The sequence below is a fragment of the Prionailurus viverrinus genome, chromosome B2 (genome assembly GCF_022837055.1).
Source record: "Prionailurus viverrinus isolate Anna chromosome B2, UM_Priviv_1.0, whole genome shotgun sequence".
In the NCBI taxonomy this organism is placed as follows: Eukaryota; Metazoa; Chordata; class Mammalia; order Carnivora; family Felidae; genus Prionailurus; species Prionailurus viverrinus.
In genome coordinates this window covers 134274346-134291296 of record NC_062565.1, presented here as the reverse complement: position 1 = coordinate 134291296, position 16951 = coordinate 134274346, and the positions used below count along the sequence as shown (strand labels likewise).

The following is a 16951-nucleotide window of genomic DNA, read 5'->3' as shown; positions in this document are numbered from 1 at the left end:
GCTCTCATCACAGAGCCCAGCGCGGGGCTCGAACTCAGACTGCGAGATCATGACCTGAGCTGTAGTCGGCCGCCCAACCAACTGAGCCACCCAGGCGCCCCGAGGTTTTACATTTTTTTGATACACTTTTTTTTTTTTTTTTTTAAATATTGGAGAGTGAGAAAAGCAGAAATCTTTGACCAATCTTCCCTGGTTTTCTGTGCAGGAATAATTATAAACACCAATGAACATCTAAAAATGAATTGACACTTCAGGATGTCTGGAAAGATGAGACACAAGACTATTTGCAGGGGGGAAAAATAGAGAGCTATGGTTTATTGAGTACCTACTATATGCCAGTATGCGGAGCACTAGTTATACATCAACTTAACTAAACCTCAGAAAACTTGAGCAAGTCTTCTTTGCCTCATTTTTCAGGTAATGAAATTGAAGATCAGTGGAGTTTAACACCTTGGCCAAGGTTGCGCAGTCAGTCAATGGGAGAGTGGGGATTTGACCCGGCTTCACTCACTCCAAAGCCCAAAAGCTCCATTCCTGTACACTTCTCAGCATCCCCAGTTTCTTTCTAAAACTACACCTTCCATTAGGAAACTAAGAGATCCCAAAGTAAATCTAGAGCATTTGCCAACAACTGCCAATTCCGACTCTTTAAATTTGACGTTTTCTGTGTGGACTAAGATGTCTGACTGTAATAGCCCCCACCCATCTGATTCCAGTCTACCTGCCTACCTACAGTTCCCCCAAAGAAAATCTCCTAATTCCCCAGGGCTCTGAACACGAAACAAGTTAAGTCAAAGCTTCATCCTCCATGCTTAAGAACTATTTTTCAGAAATCATGCCAAGTCCACGGGCGGTTTTACTTACTGGACATTTCAAAATACGTGACAGCACAGATTTAGCAAAATAAGTCCTATTGTTTTTAGTTGCAAACATAAAACAACAAATATGCTGTAATGCTACCCCTGAACCACCGCCAACAGGGTAAGCACACTTTTTGGTGATTCCCAGTAAGAAGATGGCTTGTTTTCCTCTCGGGGTCAGACAACAAATGGTGAAGAGATAAGCATCGGGAACATCAGCCTCCGGCCCAATCCAACTGTGAACGCGCAACAGCCAAATGCTAGTTATTTACGTCTACTCTTTGAAGGACTCTAACCTTTGCCACACCAACTTCTCAGCAGGTGTCCCAGATTACCGTGCCCGCCTGGTTAAGAAACGTCTTTGAGGCGATCTGCGGCTGCTTATTTTTTCATTAGGGCTTGAAATCCTATACGGGTGTGTTCTTAACCCCCTGGGACCGAGAGCGAGGGCAGGACGAGTCGGAGGCGGTGGGCTTGCCAGGTGGGCGAGCGCGCCGGGAGCGCGGGGCGCGCGGGGGCTGCCCTCGCCCCGCCCCTCCCGCGCCCGCCCGGCGGCAGGTAACTCACCAGGATGCCCATCACGTCGCTCCAGAGCCGGGAGAACGCCTCGGACATGCCGGCGCCCCCCTCGGGCTCGGGCTCGGGCTCGGGCTCGGGCTCCGGCCCCGGGCCGGCTGCTCCCGCGTCCTCCATGGCCGCGTCCCGCGCGCCAGCCGTGCGTCCGGGTCCCTGGGGCGCCCTCGCTCCGCACCAGCGCGCGGCCGGCCCCCCCTCCCGCCCCCCGGCGCCGGTCCCCGCCCGCCGCGTCAGCGAGCCGCGCCCCCGCGCCGCATGGCCCCGGCGACCCCGCGGGGGCCCCTCGCAGGCGCCCGCGCCTCGGCTCTAGGTGGCGGCGGGCCGCGCGACTGACAACTCCAGAAACTTTCCCGGCCCGGCTCGGCTCGGCCGCGGGGTAGCGGAAGGCAAAGTCCGCACCACCGAGTTTTACGGCGGGGAACCGCGGCGGCCCCAGCGGCGCCTAAAGCCGCGGCGAAGGCGTTTCTTCCCGCGGCCGGGACCAGCTCGCTAAGGCACGCGACTCATTTCTTCCAGCAAGTCCGGGCAGGGCCCCGCTGGGCTGAGCGCCGCGCCTCGGCGACCGGCCGGGCGCGCCTCGGGACCCCTCTCTGGAAAATGAGCTCTTCCAGCTCCACATGACTCTCTCCCCTCGACGCTAAAGAAAGCGTTTAGCAACAAAAGGTGCTCTGATGTCAGGCTCTTTGCATGGAAATGAGCCACAGACAGGAGAACAAATCGCCTGTTGAAAGAGCAGCCGCGCTGCGTCTCCCGCCTGCGCAGGCTTCCAGTCGCGCCATGCACGGAAACGTTTTGGGCCACAGGAACTCGAGAAAGTGGATCTTTAAGCGACTGCCGCCGAAAGCGTACGCGAGGAGTCGGTGTCGCTGCACGATCGATCCGCACCTCGCCCCGCGTGCAGTCAAGCCATCCCAGGAAATGCAACTCTGCCGCTGTCAGCCGAGACTTGCAAAAACAAGTGTGAAAGCTTGGGCACGAGCCATCGTGTGCACCGTTTTTATTATGAGCGGGACGTTTTGGTTCCTGGGTGCCCACAATGCCCTGCATTGCTAGGGGTTTCGGGCTGTTTAGGGAAAATGCGCTCTGGGTTTTAATGGTTGCCTTGTAGTGAGAGCATAGGGAAGGGCCAGTTTCGGAGCTAAATGTTATGGTTGTAACCACTGAGGCAACACACACTCCGTGTGTGTGTTTTTCCAAGGACAAGATCCATGACGGGTTTATTTTATAAGGGAAATAGCCCTGTAGAGGTATTTATCCTTTTATGAGTCTTTCTTTAAAACCCACTCAAGAGAATTTTCTCTGGGAGATGACACGTCTTATTTGGTGATTGATCCCTTTGTGTAACCGTTAAGAAACCACAAGGAAACTGATCCTACGTTAAAGGGTTGAGAGGTACCAAAAATAAATAAATAAATAAATAAAATAAAAGCAGGTGAAATGCTCCAGGAAGGGAGAGCCCTTGCTTGTTTTAGAGGCCTCTCTTGTTTTTGTTTTTCCTTCGGAGTCCACAGAAAAGGAGGGGATAAGAGCGTGTCCTTGAAACGTCCTTGCTGCAGCATTAATTACTGGGAGCACCATCCATCCATGCACATGGATGAATAGCCCTTAAGGAACGTTCAAAATTGAAAAAAAAAAAAACCTTTTAAAAAGTAATTACATTTATAAGCGTAATCCCTGATGACAATAGTTTTGAAAGGGAAGAAAAACAATGAGGAAGTGTTCCCTTGAGAGTAAGGAGGCATCAGGTTGAAGGGTCAAGAGTGCTGGGCACTGCGTCAGTACGACCAGGCCTGTGCTTTCCCGAAAGGATGCAGGAGGTATCCCGGATGTGTGCTCTGAGATGCTGGGAACCCCAATAATTTTAGTTAAAGCAGTGGCGGGCTTTACTAATATCATTATCACATCGATAGAGACATGAAACTAAGAAAAAAACCCCAACCTTTCAGGGTTGATTTCACTGGTGTATTTGAGAATTTCGATGTATTAGTCACGTGGTAACTTACTCAACTCAAGAAAATACGAACCGTGCGGCGTCTACCAGGAGGCAGCCTGTTCTCCACATAAATACTTTCGGGCAAGTGATGAAGCAAGAAGTCAAGTAATCAGGGTGGCAGGAGCCGGGTTGGGGGAGGACTAAGTCTCCAGCACCAATCATGACTCTTTCTTCTTGACTCATCAGATGACCTAGGGGCGAAGCATTTAACCTTTCCGTGCTCAGTTTCCCCATCCTAGATGAGGCAAGGCCTTGCTAATTGCTACCCAAGTCCTCAGAGGTGATATTATATTTCAGGGTCATCTAAAGACAGGTACTTTTAAGCAACAACGCATATACACCTATCCGTATAATTAAACCTTAGCCCACATTTTGGTGTTTCTAGAAATCACCCTACCCTAGATATTTAAGCTCCTTTTCTCAGCGATCCCTAATAAATGTATGGGGAAATGAGATAACTAACATTGGGGGCGGGGGGTAGGGGTGTGTTGATACCCATAATTTTGCTGTCTGTAGAGAAGTAAGAACTTTTGAGGAGTCGTTTTCAACTTCTACGACATGAGTAATGTTGATGACCATTTTTAAAATGAAGCTGAACCTCTCTGCCCTCGACTTCATAATGTGTCTCCTCAAAACGAGCCCGATTACTTCTCCCAAATTTGAATCTTTCCTCCTTCAGTTAATGTCAATCTTTGCTGTCAAAAATTTCTTCAGGGGCAGGGCGCCCGGGTGGCTTAGTCGGTTAAGCCTCCGACTCTTGGTTTTCGGCTCAGGCCATGAGCTCACGGTTAAGTCAGTTCGAGCCTTGTGTCAGGCTCCACGCTACCAGCACAGAGCCTGCTTGGGATTCCCTCTCCCTCTCTCTCTGACCCTTCCCTGCTTGCACTGTCTCTGTCTCCCTCAAATAAATACACTCCAAAAAAAATTCTTTAGGGGCTTTTGAACAACATGTAAAAGACTGATCATCAACATCATGATCATCGTCATACTATTTCAGATCTGATACAGTACCATTTACTCAGAGCTTTTTATAATATATCCCATGAGGGTGAAAAAGGGCCTGGGAGGTGATCTGGGTAAAATCCCTTCTTTCAGATAAGAAGAAATGGGCTCCAGAGAACTTGAACAATCAGTCCAAGTGAACACAGCTACGTAGCACAATCAGATGACTTGATTACTTTGAAAAATTCTTTTTAATGTTTATTATTTTTGAGAGAGAGAGAGAGCGAGCGAGCGGGGGAAGGGCAGAGAGAGAGGGAGACAAAGAATCCGAAGCGGGCTCCAGGCTCTGAGCTGTCAGCACAGAGCCCGATGTGGGGCTTCAACTCACAGGCCGTGAGATCATGACCTGAGCTGAAGTCGGACGCTTAACCAACTGAGCCACCCAGGCGCCCCTGATTGCTTTGAAAAGTTCTTCATCTTGGGGCTCCTGGGTGGCCCAGTCAGTTAGGCATCCAGCTTCAGCTCAGGTCATGATCTTATGACTTGTGAGTTGGAGCCCCGCGTCAGGCTCTGTGCTGACAGCTCAGAGCCTGGAGCCCGCTTCGGATTCTTTGTCTCCCTCTCTCTCTGCCCCTCTCCCAGTCACACTCTGTCTCTCTCAAAATAAGTAAGCATTAAAAAAAAATTTTTTTTAGGGGCTCCTGCGTGGCTCAGTCGGTTAAGTGTCTGACTTCAGCTCTGGCCGCGACCTCACGGTTCGTGAGTTCGAGCCCTGTGTCAGGCTCTGTGCTGACAGCTCAGAGCCTGGAGCCTGCTTCGGATTCTGTGTCTCCTTTTCTCTGCTCTTCCCCTGTTCGTGCTCTGTCTCTCAAAAATAAATGTTTTAAAAAATTGAAGTTCTTCATCTCTACTGTAATATGTTTGCCCTTACAAAGATCTGCAGGGTAGGCAAGTATAGATGTGCCACTAAAGATGTGTATACACAAAGTACCCAGGAATCCTACTCACCCCTTCTGTCTTTCTAATTGGAATTGCCATGGTGTTGGTGAGTGAATTCCAAGGAAAGAAAAGGAATTCCAGAAGATTTCCCATCAATTTAGTGGAGACCCAAAAGTTGATTGTGAAATCAGTTCTGTGGATCCTAATATATATTCATTGCAATGAATGAGGAGTATCAGACTGCATTCATAGAGATTAAATATTGATAATACCTATCTCACTGAGTTTTTTTTTTAATTTTATTTGAGCGAGAGAGAGAGAGAGAGAGAGAGGAAGCACAAGCAGGGGAGAGGGGCAGAGGGAGAGAGAGAATCTTAAGCAGGCTCCTCACTCAGCCTGGAGCCCAACGTGTGGCTCGATCCCACAACCCTGGGATCATGACCTGAGCTGAAATCAAGAGTCAGAAGTGCCACCCCCTAGAGTGTTATTTCTTGAAAATTAGTCTCAGTCATATTGCTGCACATACGGATGTGTAACACATATATAGAGACAGACATATATGTATGAATGTAAATATGACATGCTGTGTAAAAAGTGGTTCTCACTATGAGTCAGATTTTAAAAGGTTAAAAGTCACTAGCAATTGTCGGGTGTCGCCTACAGTCTATGTAGGTCATCAGTCTGACGTAAGAAAGACAAAGCAGTCATGCCAAAGCTTGGCATTAAAGGTAGAGTTTGGAGTAGAGAGCCCAAAGGTAATGGAGTCAGGACAGAGCTGGGCTTGAATTTTCACTCAGGGTTTTTATAAGACATTGGGCAAGTTATTTATTTCATCTGGAAAATGGGATAATTCCGCCTATTTAAGATGATTGTTGTAAGGCTATCTGTAATAACTCAGGCAATGATTCTCTATTAATTAGAACCTTTCCTCCTTTTTTCCTCCCTTTGCTTTTCCTTCCCCTATCTACTCATACCTCGAAGGGGTAGCTATCAGCAGGAAACCTCCCCGTTCATACCTACATCTTGCATAAAGGAGTAATTCTTAGCCTTTAAATACGGTGGCTGAGGAAAGGACTTGGGAGGTTCCGTGTGGCAGGGTGGGGCGGTGAGGACTGGTCAGCTCTTGTAGTAAAGGTGGCAATAACAGCAATAACAACATCTGTCGCTTCCTGAAAATGTACTCTAGGTCAGGCAAGGCGCCTGACATCTAAAAAACATTTCAGTTAAACGTTAAATGGAGTTTATGATTTCTCGCCACCATCCACCACCCTGCTCGTTTCATATTTCAGTACTTGTTCATCCACGAATTTGTTCAAGCTACCAAAGTCAAGAGACCTGCTTGAGTCCTTCCCCTCGCTTACCAACAGTCCCGTCTGAACCATGGATAAGGGGTGCCTGGGTGGCTCAGTCAGGTGAGCGTCCCACACTTGATTTCGACTGGGTTCGTGGTCTCATGGTCGTGGGACAGAGCCTCACGTTGGGCTCTGAGCTGACAGCGTGGAGCCTGCTTGGAATTCTCTCTCTGCCCCTCCCCCACTCGCTCGAGCTGGTACATGTGCTCTCTTTCTCGCTTTCAAAATAAATAAACAAACCATGGGTAAGCCTTGTGGATTCTACTTCCTAAATGCTTGCCAAACTCATCCACCTCTCTCCATCTCCCCTGCCACCGTCTTAGTCCATCCTACCAGCAATAACAACATCTGTCAATCGTTTACAATATTTTATCTAGATCACTGCTTCTCAACGTGTAGACTGAAGAACAGAAGCCGTGGCATCACCTAGGAACGTGTTGGAAATGCACATTTCCAGGCCCCATCTCAAGCCTACAGAACGAGACAGTCTGGGGGTGGGACCAGCCATCTGTATTTTCACAAGCCTCCCTACCACCACCAAGGTGATTGTGATAGCTGCTCACATCCGAGGGCCATCTGGAACCATGGAAATGTCAGACTAAGGAAAAAGAACACGTTGCTGAGGAAACGCGAAGTTTTAAAATGCAATATCTCGAAAAACGATACCGGGAGATTGCTTTAAAAACATTAATTGGTTAAAAAAAACTGTCACGAGATAAGTGAGTGGCGATCCCCAAGTCAGATGCTCAGAGATATTTGGCTTTAAAGGGCAACTAAATAGTGGAATTAAAATGTATTATCCATAGAAGAGTACCTGTTTTAGGAACACAGCGTCATGGAAATACTTGGTATTTTTTAAAGACAACACATATTCTGCAGAGGACATGTAACATTAAGCAGAGATTAGGTCTGAAAGATTATAAATAGCCCAACTTATTCATTTATTTTTTTAATTGCTATTTCATTTTTTTACCATACTGCCTTCTTAAAATTAAGCAATGAAAATAGATAAGCTCATTTCATGCTGGCCTACCATCAGCAACGCTCTCTGGCGCTCCAATGCTGGGCATCCCGCAGTGCCTTGGGGATCCAACCTCCAGGAGAGACTGCAATGTTGCATTTTTCCCTTGATGATCCCACACGTTTGTGGTTTTTTTTTTTCCACAAATGCCTGAAAGATGAGCCAACCTCATGCTAAAGCGTTACCTGTTTAAAAACCTCTTCGTCTCAAAATATTTGGTAAGAGAGGGGGCGCCTGGGTGGCGCAGTCGGTTAAGCGTCCGACTTCAGCCAGGTCACGATCTCGCGGTCCGGGAGTTCGAGCCCCACATCGGGCTCTGGGCTGATGGCTCGGAGCCTGGAGCCTGTTTCCGATTCTGTGTCTCCCTCTCTCTCTGCCCCTCCCCCGTTCATGCTCTGTCTCTCTCTGTCCCAAAAATAAATAAACGTTGAAAAAAAAAATTAAAAAAAAAAATTTGGTAAGAGAGATGGGAAAACAGCTCAGAGAAAAACTAAACAGGAATTAAAACAAAGTAAAGACGGACCACAGGCCCGGGAGAGAAGGTAAATAAGCCTCAGGACGATGCAGGGCCATAAATACTTTTCTCTGAAATCTCTTCTTCCACCCTGATAAGCCACGTCACTGGCCCGACCCGTTAGGTTTTCATCTGTGTCGATGCTGTGTAAACACCGAGGTTCTGCCTGGGAATTATCCCGTCAGGCCTACTAGTATTCGAAGGCCATTTGTAATTCCGAAATACGAGGATTCTGAACCATTCAGTGATGCATCTGGTGGACAATTCTGCTGGGCTGCCGATAGTGATTTCACAACGTTTAAGGCAAAGAACCGAAAGACTTCAACTCATAAAATTACTTCTGAATTAACATGAGGATAGTGTCCTGTAGAGAGACCCCTGGTGATGTGACAGCAAACTGATACCTCAGAGAGGAGAAAAAGGGAACACGGGGAGGGGATTGTCTTTGGAATCATACGCCCTCCTATTTATCTTTTTAGATTAGGAGAGCATAAGGGGGGAAAAAAAGTGCTGATAAGAGACCAGAGATTGTGTTAAATTTTTCCAAATTGTTTGAGGAAAGGCTTAAAAGCATACCGGGGAAGTATCGTCCACCAACCAAATTTCTTCGTCAACCTTGTCCATTTTATAACCTTTACCCAATAAGAACACCTATTAGGCTGTCCCTATCGCTTAAACATACTTGCAAAAAAGAATGTTTTCTATTAAATTAAAAATCTCCAGTCAAAACTGTTGCTCTGCTTCTCTGAAGTTCCAAAATATTATGTGCCACAGGACAAAAGATTCTTGTTACTTAATTAATCCCGCTAAGCATAGAAGATTATTACAATCTTATCTGGAAATGAAGTATGAGCCAGGATGCTTTGGTTGAACAACAACAAAAAATAACTTATGGTCAAAGACACTTGTGTGCGGCTATTTAAAAAGGAGGGGGGCACTGAACTGTGACTAACATCCCGGAAAAAAATACATGTTGACTCATTAAAACAAAGGAAAAGTATGATATCCTTTTTACGATTCACTTTTTTACAGAGTCACGTATTTACTGGATAAATTATTTAAGGAACAACCCTGAGTCTCAGGGTTGACTTATTTAGAAACCCTAACAGCCCAATCTGATGCCAACTCTCTATATGCTTCTGCTCTATGCTGTTCTATGTGTTTTGTGAGGAAGTCAACATTTCATATCACAAGGAGCAAGATTTTAACACTAGTAAAATTTATCTGCTGGCTACTAAAACGAAACACTCCCATTCCTGTTCCCGGAAAAGAATAAACAAAAAAACATTCAACTTTCCCTTCGGCTATAAAATTCTATCATTTTAGAATCTTAGAAACATATATCCTCCTTCTCAAGCAATCTGCCCCCCCCTTTCCATGTAGAGTAAGTCATATGGTCTCCCCCTCATCATTCAAAGCCATTGTCCTCTCTTGGTTACTTTCTTTCAAATCGCACTTCCTGTGACACACAGAGCCATGGGTGCATGTGCACGCGAACACACACACACACACACACACACACAAAGGCTCAGTTATCTCAGTTCTTCTGAGCTGCCTTACACAATTGAAGATATAAATAAATGAACTTGGTGAAGAACTCATCAAAAGAGGTGATGCCATGGGAATGTCTCAATGAGCTTCTCACATATGGAGATAGAAGTTTGAATGACAGGACACTGGGGTCATGGCTACTTCTTGAAATAGTGCCTTGGTCAAGCTTAGTGAAACAATTCCCTGTTTAGGGAAGCATATAACATGCTCTATGGTTAGTGCTGGCCTGAATGGGTTTGACATCTAAAAGAAATATTAATATGGGTAAGCAGGCACCAGATTTTCTACACCATTTCCCTCTCAATAAACACAAATATTTTTAAAGAAACGAAAAAAGGATTGTCTAGGCAAAAATTTTCCCTACGCCTTATAAATGAAACAGCTAGGTGCTAGCTACTCTTTATCTAATAAATGTCCTCAAAAATCAGATGATGTTGATTCCAATAGCAAAGAGACACTGAACAAAGGCCACTTGTTCTAGAAATGAGGTCATTTGGACAGTCTATCCATTAAGAAAAAGCCTATTCTGCTTTCAGAGGTCACCTATTAGGGCAGGAAATCCATCGTTCAACCAGTGGACTTAACATCTGGCCTAAGTCTTCTGGGCTGAAATGTCAATTTCCTGGTCTAGATGGAACACACATGAAAGGAAAAAGATGAAAAATACAAATTTACATTTGCCGAAGAATTCTTCAACTGTAGCATGGATTATAAAAATTCTCCAAAACATAGCTACTCTTGAATGATCAAAGCTAGCAAACGAAAACAGTAAAATATCTGTGTGAAAATTTTATTTTTTTCTTTAAGAACTACATAAAGGCAAAATTAAGAGGCTAAAGCTAAATCATAGCAAATCGACCATTCACTGGGGAATCCGTAAATAAATCTACTTTAGTCTAGACCAACTCATGACAGTTCATGAGGATTCATCCCAGGCTGGACCAGATTTGCTTTTGTATTATGAGGGAGAGAAAGAGGAAAGAGAGAAAGAGAGAGAGAAGGAAGAAAGAGAGAGAGGGAGAGATCGACTCACAAATCAATAAAACTTAAAGAAGAAAAATGAGAGGATTTTTATCCAACATCAGGAAATAATATTTTAAGGCTGGTTAAAAGTATCATGAAACATTTCACATATAATTAATTCTCCTAAATAAATTTATACTACTGTCTGTATTCTTTGAGAATATTGCATAATTTTGACTAGTTTTTCTCCTACCGGTTCAAATTAAAGACATTTTGGTCTGTTATTCAATCAGTCAGTCAGTCATCATGCAACAAATATTGATTGAGTGGCGATTATGTTTGGCATTACGTTGGGTATTAACAAAAGATAGCCCTGGTTTTCAGGAACATCTAATCTTTTTTTTTTGAAAATGAAGTGTTAAACTGTCCAATGTAGGTTTGTTTTATTTATTTATTGTTATTATTATTATTATTATTATTTTTTTTTAGAGTTTATTTGGAGAGAGAGAGTGCACGTGCTCACACGTGAGCAGGGGAGGGGCCAAGAGACAGAGAGAGGGAGAGAGAGAATCCCAAGCAGGCCCCACACTCAGCAAGGAGCCTGATGTGGGGCTCAGTCTCATGACCGTAAGATCATGACCTGAGCCAAAATCAAGAGTCGGCCACCCAACCGACTGAACCACCCAGTGCCTCAACTTTAATTTATTTAAGTAACCTCTACACCCTACGTGGGGCTCAAATTCATGACCCTGGGATCAAGAGTCACATGCTCTTCCAACTGGGCCAGCAAGGTGCCCCGGGTTTGTTTTATTGATTATTGGCCATGTGGAGCCTAGAGGGGGGTGAAATTTAAAACAAGACCTTTTTTTTTTTTTTTTTTTAATTTTTTTTTTTTTCAACGCTTATTTATTTTGGGGACAGAGAGAGACAGAGCATGAACGGCGGAGGGGCAGAGAAAGAGGGAGACACAGAATCGGAAACAGGCTCCAGGCTCTGAGCCATCAGCCCAGAGCCTGACGCGGGGCTCGAACTCACGGACCGCGAGATCGTGACCTGGCTGAAGTGGGACGCTTAACCGACTGCGCCACCCAGGCGCCCCACAAGACCATTTTTAAGTCATGCTGCTAACGTGGGAAAAAGGTTACAAAATTAATAATGTGGCTACTTTAGCACATGTGTCTTGGTTCCTGCCTGATCCCACATGGCATTTCCAGCTTGATTTTCTGTTCGGATCCAACTTAGAATTATTCGGGGAAGCTCTTATCTATCTTTTTCCACATTCTCTGTATTCTCTGTCTTCTGCTTCTCTGTTTTGTTCGGTCTATTCATTTGTCTGAAATATTCCCCTTTTCTCCCCCCAGCTTTACTGAGATATAACTGACATACGACATGGTGTAAGTTTAAGGTGTGCAATATGTTGATGTGCTACGCTTATATACTGCACTATATCCACCATAACATTAAGCTAACATTTCCATCACCATCATGTCACGTAGTTACCATTTCTTTTTCGTGGTGAGAACATTGAAGATCTACCCTGTCGGCAACTACAGTGGTAGTAACTATAATCATCATGTTGTGTATTAGATCCCCAGAACTTACTTGTCTTGCAAATGAACTTTGTGCCCTTCAACCAATATCTCTCCCCGCTCCCCCATCCCCATGGCAACCACCATTCTACTCTGGTTCTGAGTTTGACTTTTATAGATTCCACATATAAGTGATACCATACAGTATTTGTCTTTCTTTGATGTATTTCACTTAGCACAATGCCCTCGGGGTCCATCTGTGTTGTCACACATGTCAGAATTTCCTTCTTTCTGATGGCTGAATAATAATGCTTCATTGTATTTATATTTATTTGTGTCACATCTTTCTATCCATTCATTGGTTGACATACACTTAGGTTGTTTCTATACCTTGACTATTGTGAATAATGCTGCAATGAATGAGTGCAGATATCTCTTTGAGATGTTTTTTTTCATTTCCTTTGGATATATACCCAGAAGTGGAATTGCTGGATCATATGGCAATTCTATTTTTTAAATTAAATTTTATTTATTTATTTATTAATTTATTTATTAATTTATTTAGAGAGAAAGCATGTGCATGCGAGCACATGGAGAAGGCACAGAGAGAGAGAGAGAGGGAGAGAGAGAATCCCAAGTGGGTTCCATACTGTCAGCATGGAGCCCAATGGGGTCTTGAACTCATGACCCACAAGATCATGACCTGAGCCAAAACCAAGAGTCGAAACGCTTAACCAATGGAGCCACCCAGGTGCCCTGGCAACTCTATAATATTTCAAAAAATCTCCATACTGTTTTCCATAGTGGTTGTAATAATTTACGTTCCCACCAACAGTACACAAGGATTCTTTTTTCTCAAGTATCTTTATTTTTTGAAAGACCCATAGGATATGATGGTTAGTAAAAAAAAAAAAATGATACCCATTGACATAAAAGAGAATGGAAAAGTGAGAAAGACAGAACTTGGAGAACATCAGCATTCAAGAGAATGTCACAGGGAAATGACACAATGTCTGAGTGATAATGGTCCCAGAGGAGGAGAATCATGATGCACCATGTCATGGAAGGTGGGAATTACAGAAAAAAGCCATCAGCAGTGTCCAACATGGTGGAAAAGTCAACCAACAGTATACTCATTTAGGAGGTCACTGATCATCTTACTTGGCCAGTGCAATTTCAGCATCAGGGGAAGGAGGAGAAGCTATATTGCAGGGGACTGAAGAATGATGAAGAAAAATGGGAAAGAAAAATGATAATCAGAGGGGATCGCAAGGTCCGAAGAAAGATTTTTAAAGATGTGAGCAAAGTTGTAAGTTAAGTGGAAAAGAACTAGTAGAGAAGGAGAGGTTGCAACTTTACAGAGTACCTCTAAAATAAGATCCCAGAGGAAATGATGGCGATGATATTACAATTTAGATTTTTGAGAAACTGCTGTTGTGGGTTTCCCTCATTTTGAGGCCAAATAGACTACCTCTTTCTTGAAAACACATTGCGTCCAGCCAATGACACAACAAAACTGATCTAAGCATTCTATGTAACAATTACATTCTAGGTCACATTTCCCCGATAGACCACCTTCAGTGGATTTTAGGGTTTTCATAAGCTTTTATGCAGACATTTTAGATATTTCAGTTCAACAAATATTTATGAAATGTGTACTGTGTACTCAGCATTGGGAATAGGAAAATAAGTCACAGATCCTGATCTTGGTCAGCTTTGTCTAGTGAGGGAGACAGACACAGAAACAAATATTCTCAACCCAGTGTGATAAAAGAACGCCCAGGTCCTTTGTAAACCGAGAGACTAGATAGCCACTGCAGCCTGGAATCATCATGGAAGCTATCCTGTAGAAGGCTTTGTCTGAGTTAACAATTCTTGAAGGAAGAGTCAGAATTTGCTAGCTGTATAGGCTCTAAGTTGGTTTCAGGCTACGAGAACAACCAGAACAAAGGTACAAAGACATAAAATAACAGTATGTGTTAGAGGAACTTGAAACTGTTTTAAGAAACGTTGGTGAGGGGCATCTGGGTGGCTCAGTCAGTTAAGGATCAGACTCTTGATTTTTGGCTCGGGTCATGATGTGCTCGGGTCATGGTCTGTGCTCTTGGGCTCCGGGCTGACAGCGTGGAACCTGCTTGGGATTCTCTCTTTCCCTCTCTCTCTCTCTCTCTGCCCTTCCTCCACTCGCACAGGCTCTCTTCCTCCCTCTCTCTCTCCCAAATTAAATAATCATTAAAAACAAAAGAAATGCTGGTGAGAGAATGGCTGGATCCAAATCTCAGGGCATACGGGTGGTGGGTCCCAGTGCACCTCATACGCTGTATGCTAAAGAGGTTAGTCTTAATGTTCTGGAAGAGGTCATTCTTGGTATTTTGATGCTTCCTAATTTCTTTTCTGGGATGGTAGCCTTCCTTTTACTTTCAGAGTGTGCCATGAACTGCCGAGAGCCCCTGGGCCGGGTAGGTAATTACACAGCCTGTGATAACAGGGTACACGTGAAACACCATGGGCACATTAGGGAGGGAGCGAAATTTAGAACACTTCATTAATGTGCAGGTCGCACCTGCCCAAAGGCCATGCTGAGTTTTTTCTTTTCCTTTCCAATATTAGTATATGGGCCACCCCCCTTGATACTTTCTAACAGCACTACCAATCAGCTGATCTCGTCCCAGATCTCTCCACCAAGTCTGTGATCTGAAGTTGTTCACAATCTCCATGGCTTTCTGAGTCCTTAACTCTAAAATGAGCTACTTGGGGTCTCTTCCATTTGTAACATCCTGTGATGCCAAAGGGGGGTGTTTAGATACAGAAATGGGCTTAGGGAATAAGGTCTAAGGCAGTCACGAGGTGTTAAAGTCTGGGGAGCAGGCAAATGCCTTTCCTGCCTCATGGAAGTCCTTTATACAGTGCATGGGTTATGGCATCTGGAAGATAACCTGTATAAGAAATGGCCAGTATATGCATTTTTGATGAGACTAGAGGGTTCCTCCATTTTCTATCTAGAAATCAAACAGGATCTTCATGAAGGTGGCAAGCAGTGTGAATGGATATGAAGAAAATCATCACTGTAAGTTCCTGTAAGATTCAGAAATTTGCTCGGATGCATCACAATCCATAAAAGTGTTTATATCCTCTAACCCACTATTCAGGTTTCTGGGAACTGAGTCTGGCAAATTATTGGGGAAAAAATGAGAAGCTCTGAGCTCAGAGAATTATTATCACATTTGTATAATATTGAAAATTTGGAAAGAAGCTTCATATTCCACAAGAGAAGAATAGTCAAATAAATGATGCTATGGAAAGAATAATACTCACTGGTTAAAATGTTAGTATAAAGAACATATAACAGCGTGGGAAAATATCCTTTGTATAAGACACTTCACTCTGAGAAATTAGGAGTGCCTATGTATAGAAATGAGAAGAAAACGTGCAAATAGCCTATGCCATTGTTTCAATGATAGTAGGAGATCAATAAATGTTTTTTGAACGAATAAATGAATGTAAAAGAACTAGGAATGCACGGGCATGGTGGAATTTTGAATTACATTACCACTGAGAAGTTCTCTTACGCTGTTACTCTGTAGTTTGATGATAAACACAGAGTTAATAGCTAACATTTTCAATGTTTACCGTGGGGCGCCTGGATGGCTCAGTTATTAAGCATCTGACTCTGGCTCAGGTCATGATCTCATGGCTCATGAGTTTGAGTCCTACTTCCTGTGAGCTCGAGCCTGCTTTGGGTGAGTCCCACTTCTCTCTCCCTCCCTCTCTCTCTGCCCCTCCCTCACTTGTGCCTTCTCGCTCTCTGTCAAAAAAAAAAACCAAACGTATCCTGTGTCTGGACGCTACCCTATACATTACATATTTTGAAACACTCGCTACTCATCCATCACCTTCCAAAACGTGCCTGCTACTTTTCCTCCTCCGGATTCAAGCCTTCATGGAGCCACATTCGATGCCGGTCAACACAACTGTGCTCCAGTGGTCTGGCGAATGAATGATTGAATGCCTCAGTGACAGAGAGTGGCAGAGACTTCAGCCCCATGACATTAGTGCCTTAGACCACAAGGTCTCCAGTGTGATACCTGGGCAGGAATTCTCAGTACTCAGAAGCTTAGACTTCTAGATTCTCGATGTAAATAATTGCAAAAAATCAGAAGGATTGAGCTTCTGAAGCTGGACGCCTAAGATTTCTTCTCAAAACCCAGTCTCAGAAAGTATAGTTTTTTACATTACTTATGATAATTCTTGAATGCCTCACTGTTCAAGGATGGAATGTGCTGAGAAAGGTTTACATATTGTCGCATTTCCAAAAAGGAATAGGAATGTCTTATGGCAAATTTTTAAGGAATGGAATCTGAACAGATGCAGCCTCCAATAAAAGCAAGCGGGAGCTGTTGGGAGTCACGCTTGAGAAAGGTTTTCTTAATATTTCCTCAAAGCTTCTTAATAATAACAAATATTCAGGAACCACCTCATTTGATCCACCCACAGTGTTTAATTTTCCTGGCTTTGCAGGTATCATGATAAACGTGGTGTCCCAGATTAACAAGAGGTCTTTATTGGACTGAATTTTATCATTGGCTTATGCATGGCTGGGGTTTTTAGAGGCCACTGGAGTTGCTTGTCCGTATCCAAGAGAAGTATTTAGCCTTTGGTCAGCAGCACAAGCAATTTCACCCTTGATTTTTCTTGGATACAGAGCCTACCT

The 16951-nt window shown here is 44.1% G+C and overlaps 1 protein-coding gene and 1 long non-coding RNA gene across 4 annotated transcripts in view; one reads left to right on the top strand and one right to left on the bottom strand.

The window, feature by feature from the left end:
- Positions 1-1627, bottom strand: part of SASH1 (SAM and SH3 domain containing 1) — a 198434-nt gene extending 196807 nt beyond the window's left edge. For 2 of the 3 annotated variants that reach the window (XM_047860762.1, XM_047860763.1), the window contains exon 1: positions 1428-1625. In XM_047860762.1, coding sequence (XP_047716718.1) covers positions 1428-1553 — 126 coding nt within the window. In that variant the 5' untranslated portion in view covers positions 1554-1625. Of the gene's footprint in view, positions 1-1427 lie in introns of all 3 variants that reach the window. The other variant, XM_047860764.1, reaches the window with a different exon arrangement.
- Positions 1628-1652: 25 nt separating this feature from the next.
- On the top strand, positions 1653-15913 carry LOC125166749 (uncharacterized). Its single transcript, XR_007152523.1, has 3 exons — positions 1653-2651; positions 15136-15146; positions 15902-15913. It is a non-coding gene; the product is annotated as an uncharacterized LOC125166749 (long non-coding RNA).
- The last annotated feature ends 1038 nt before the right edge of the window (positions 15914-16951 follow it).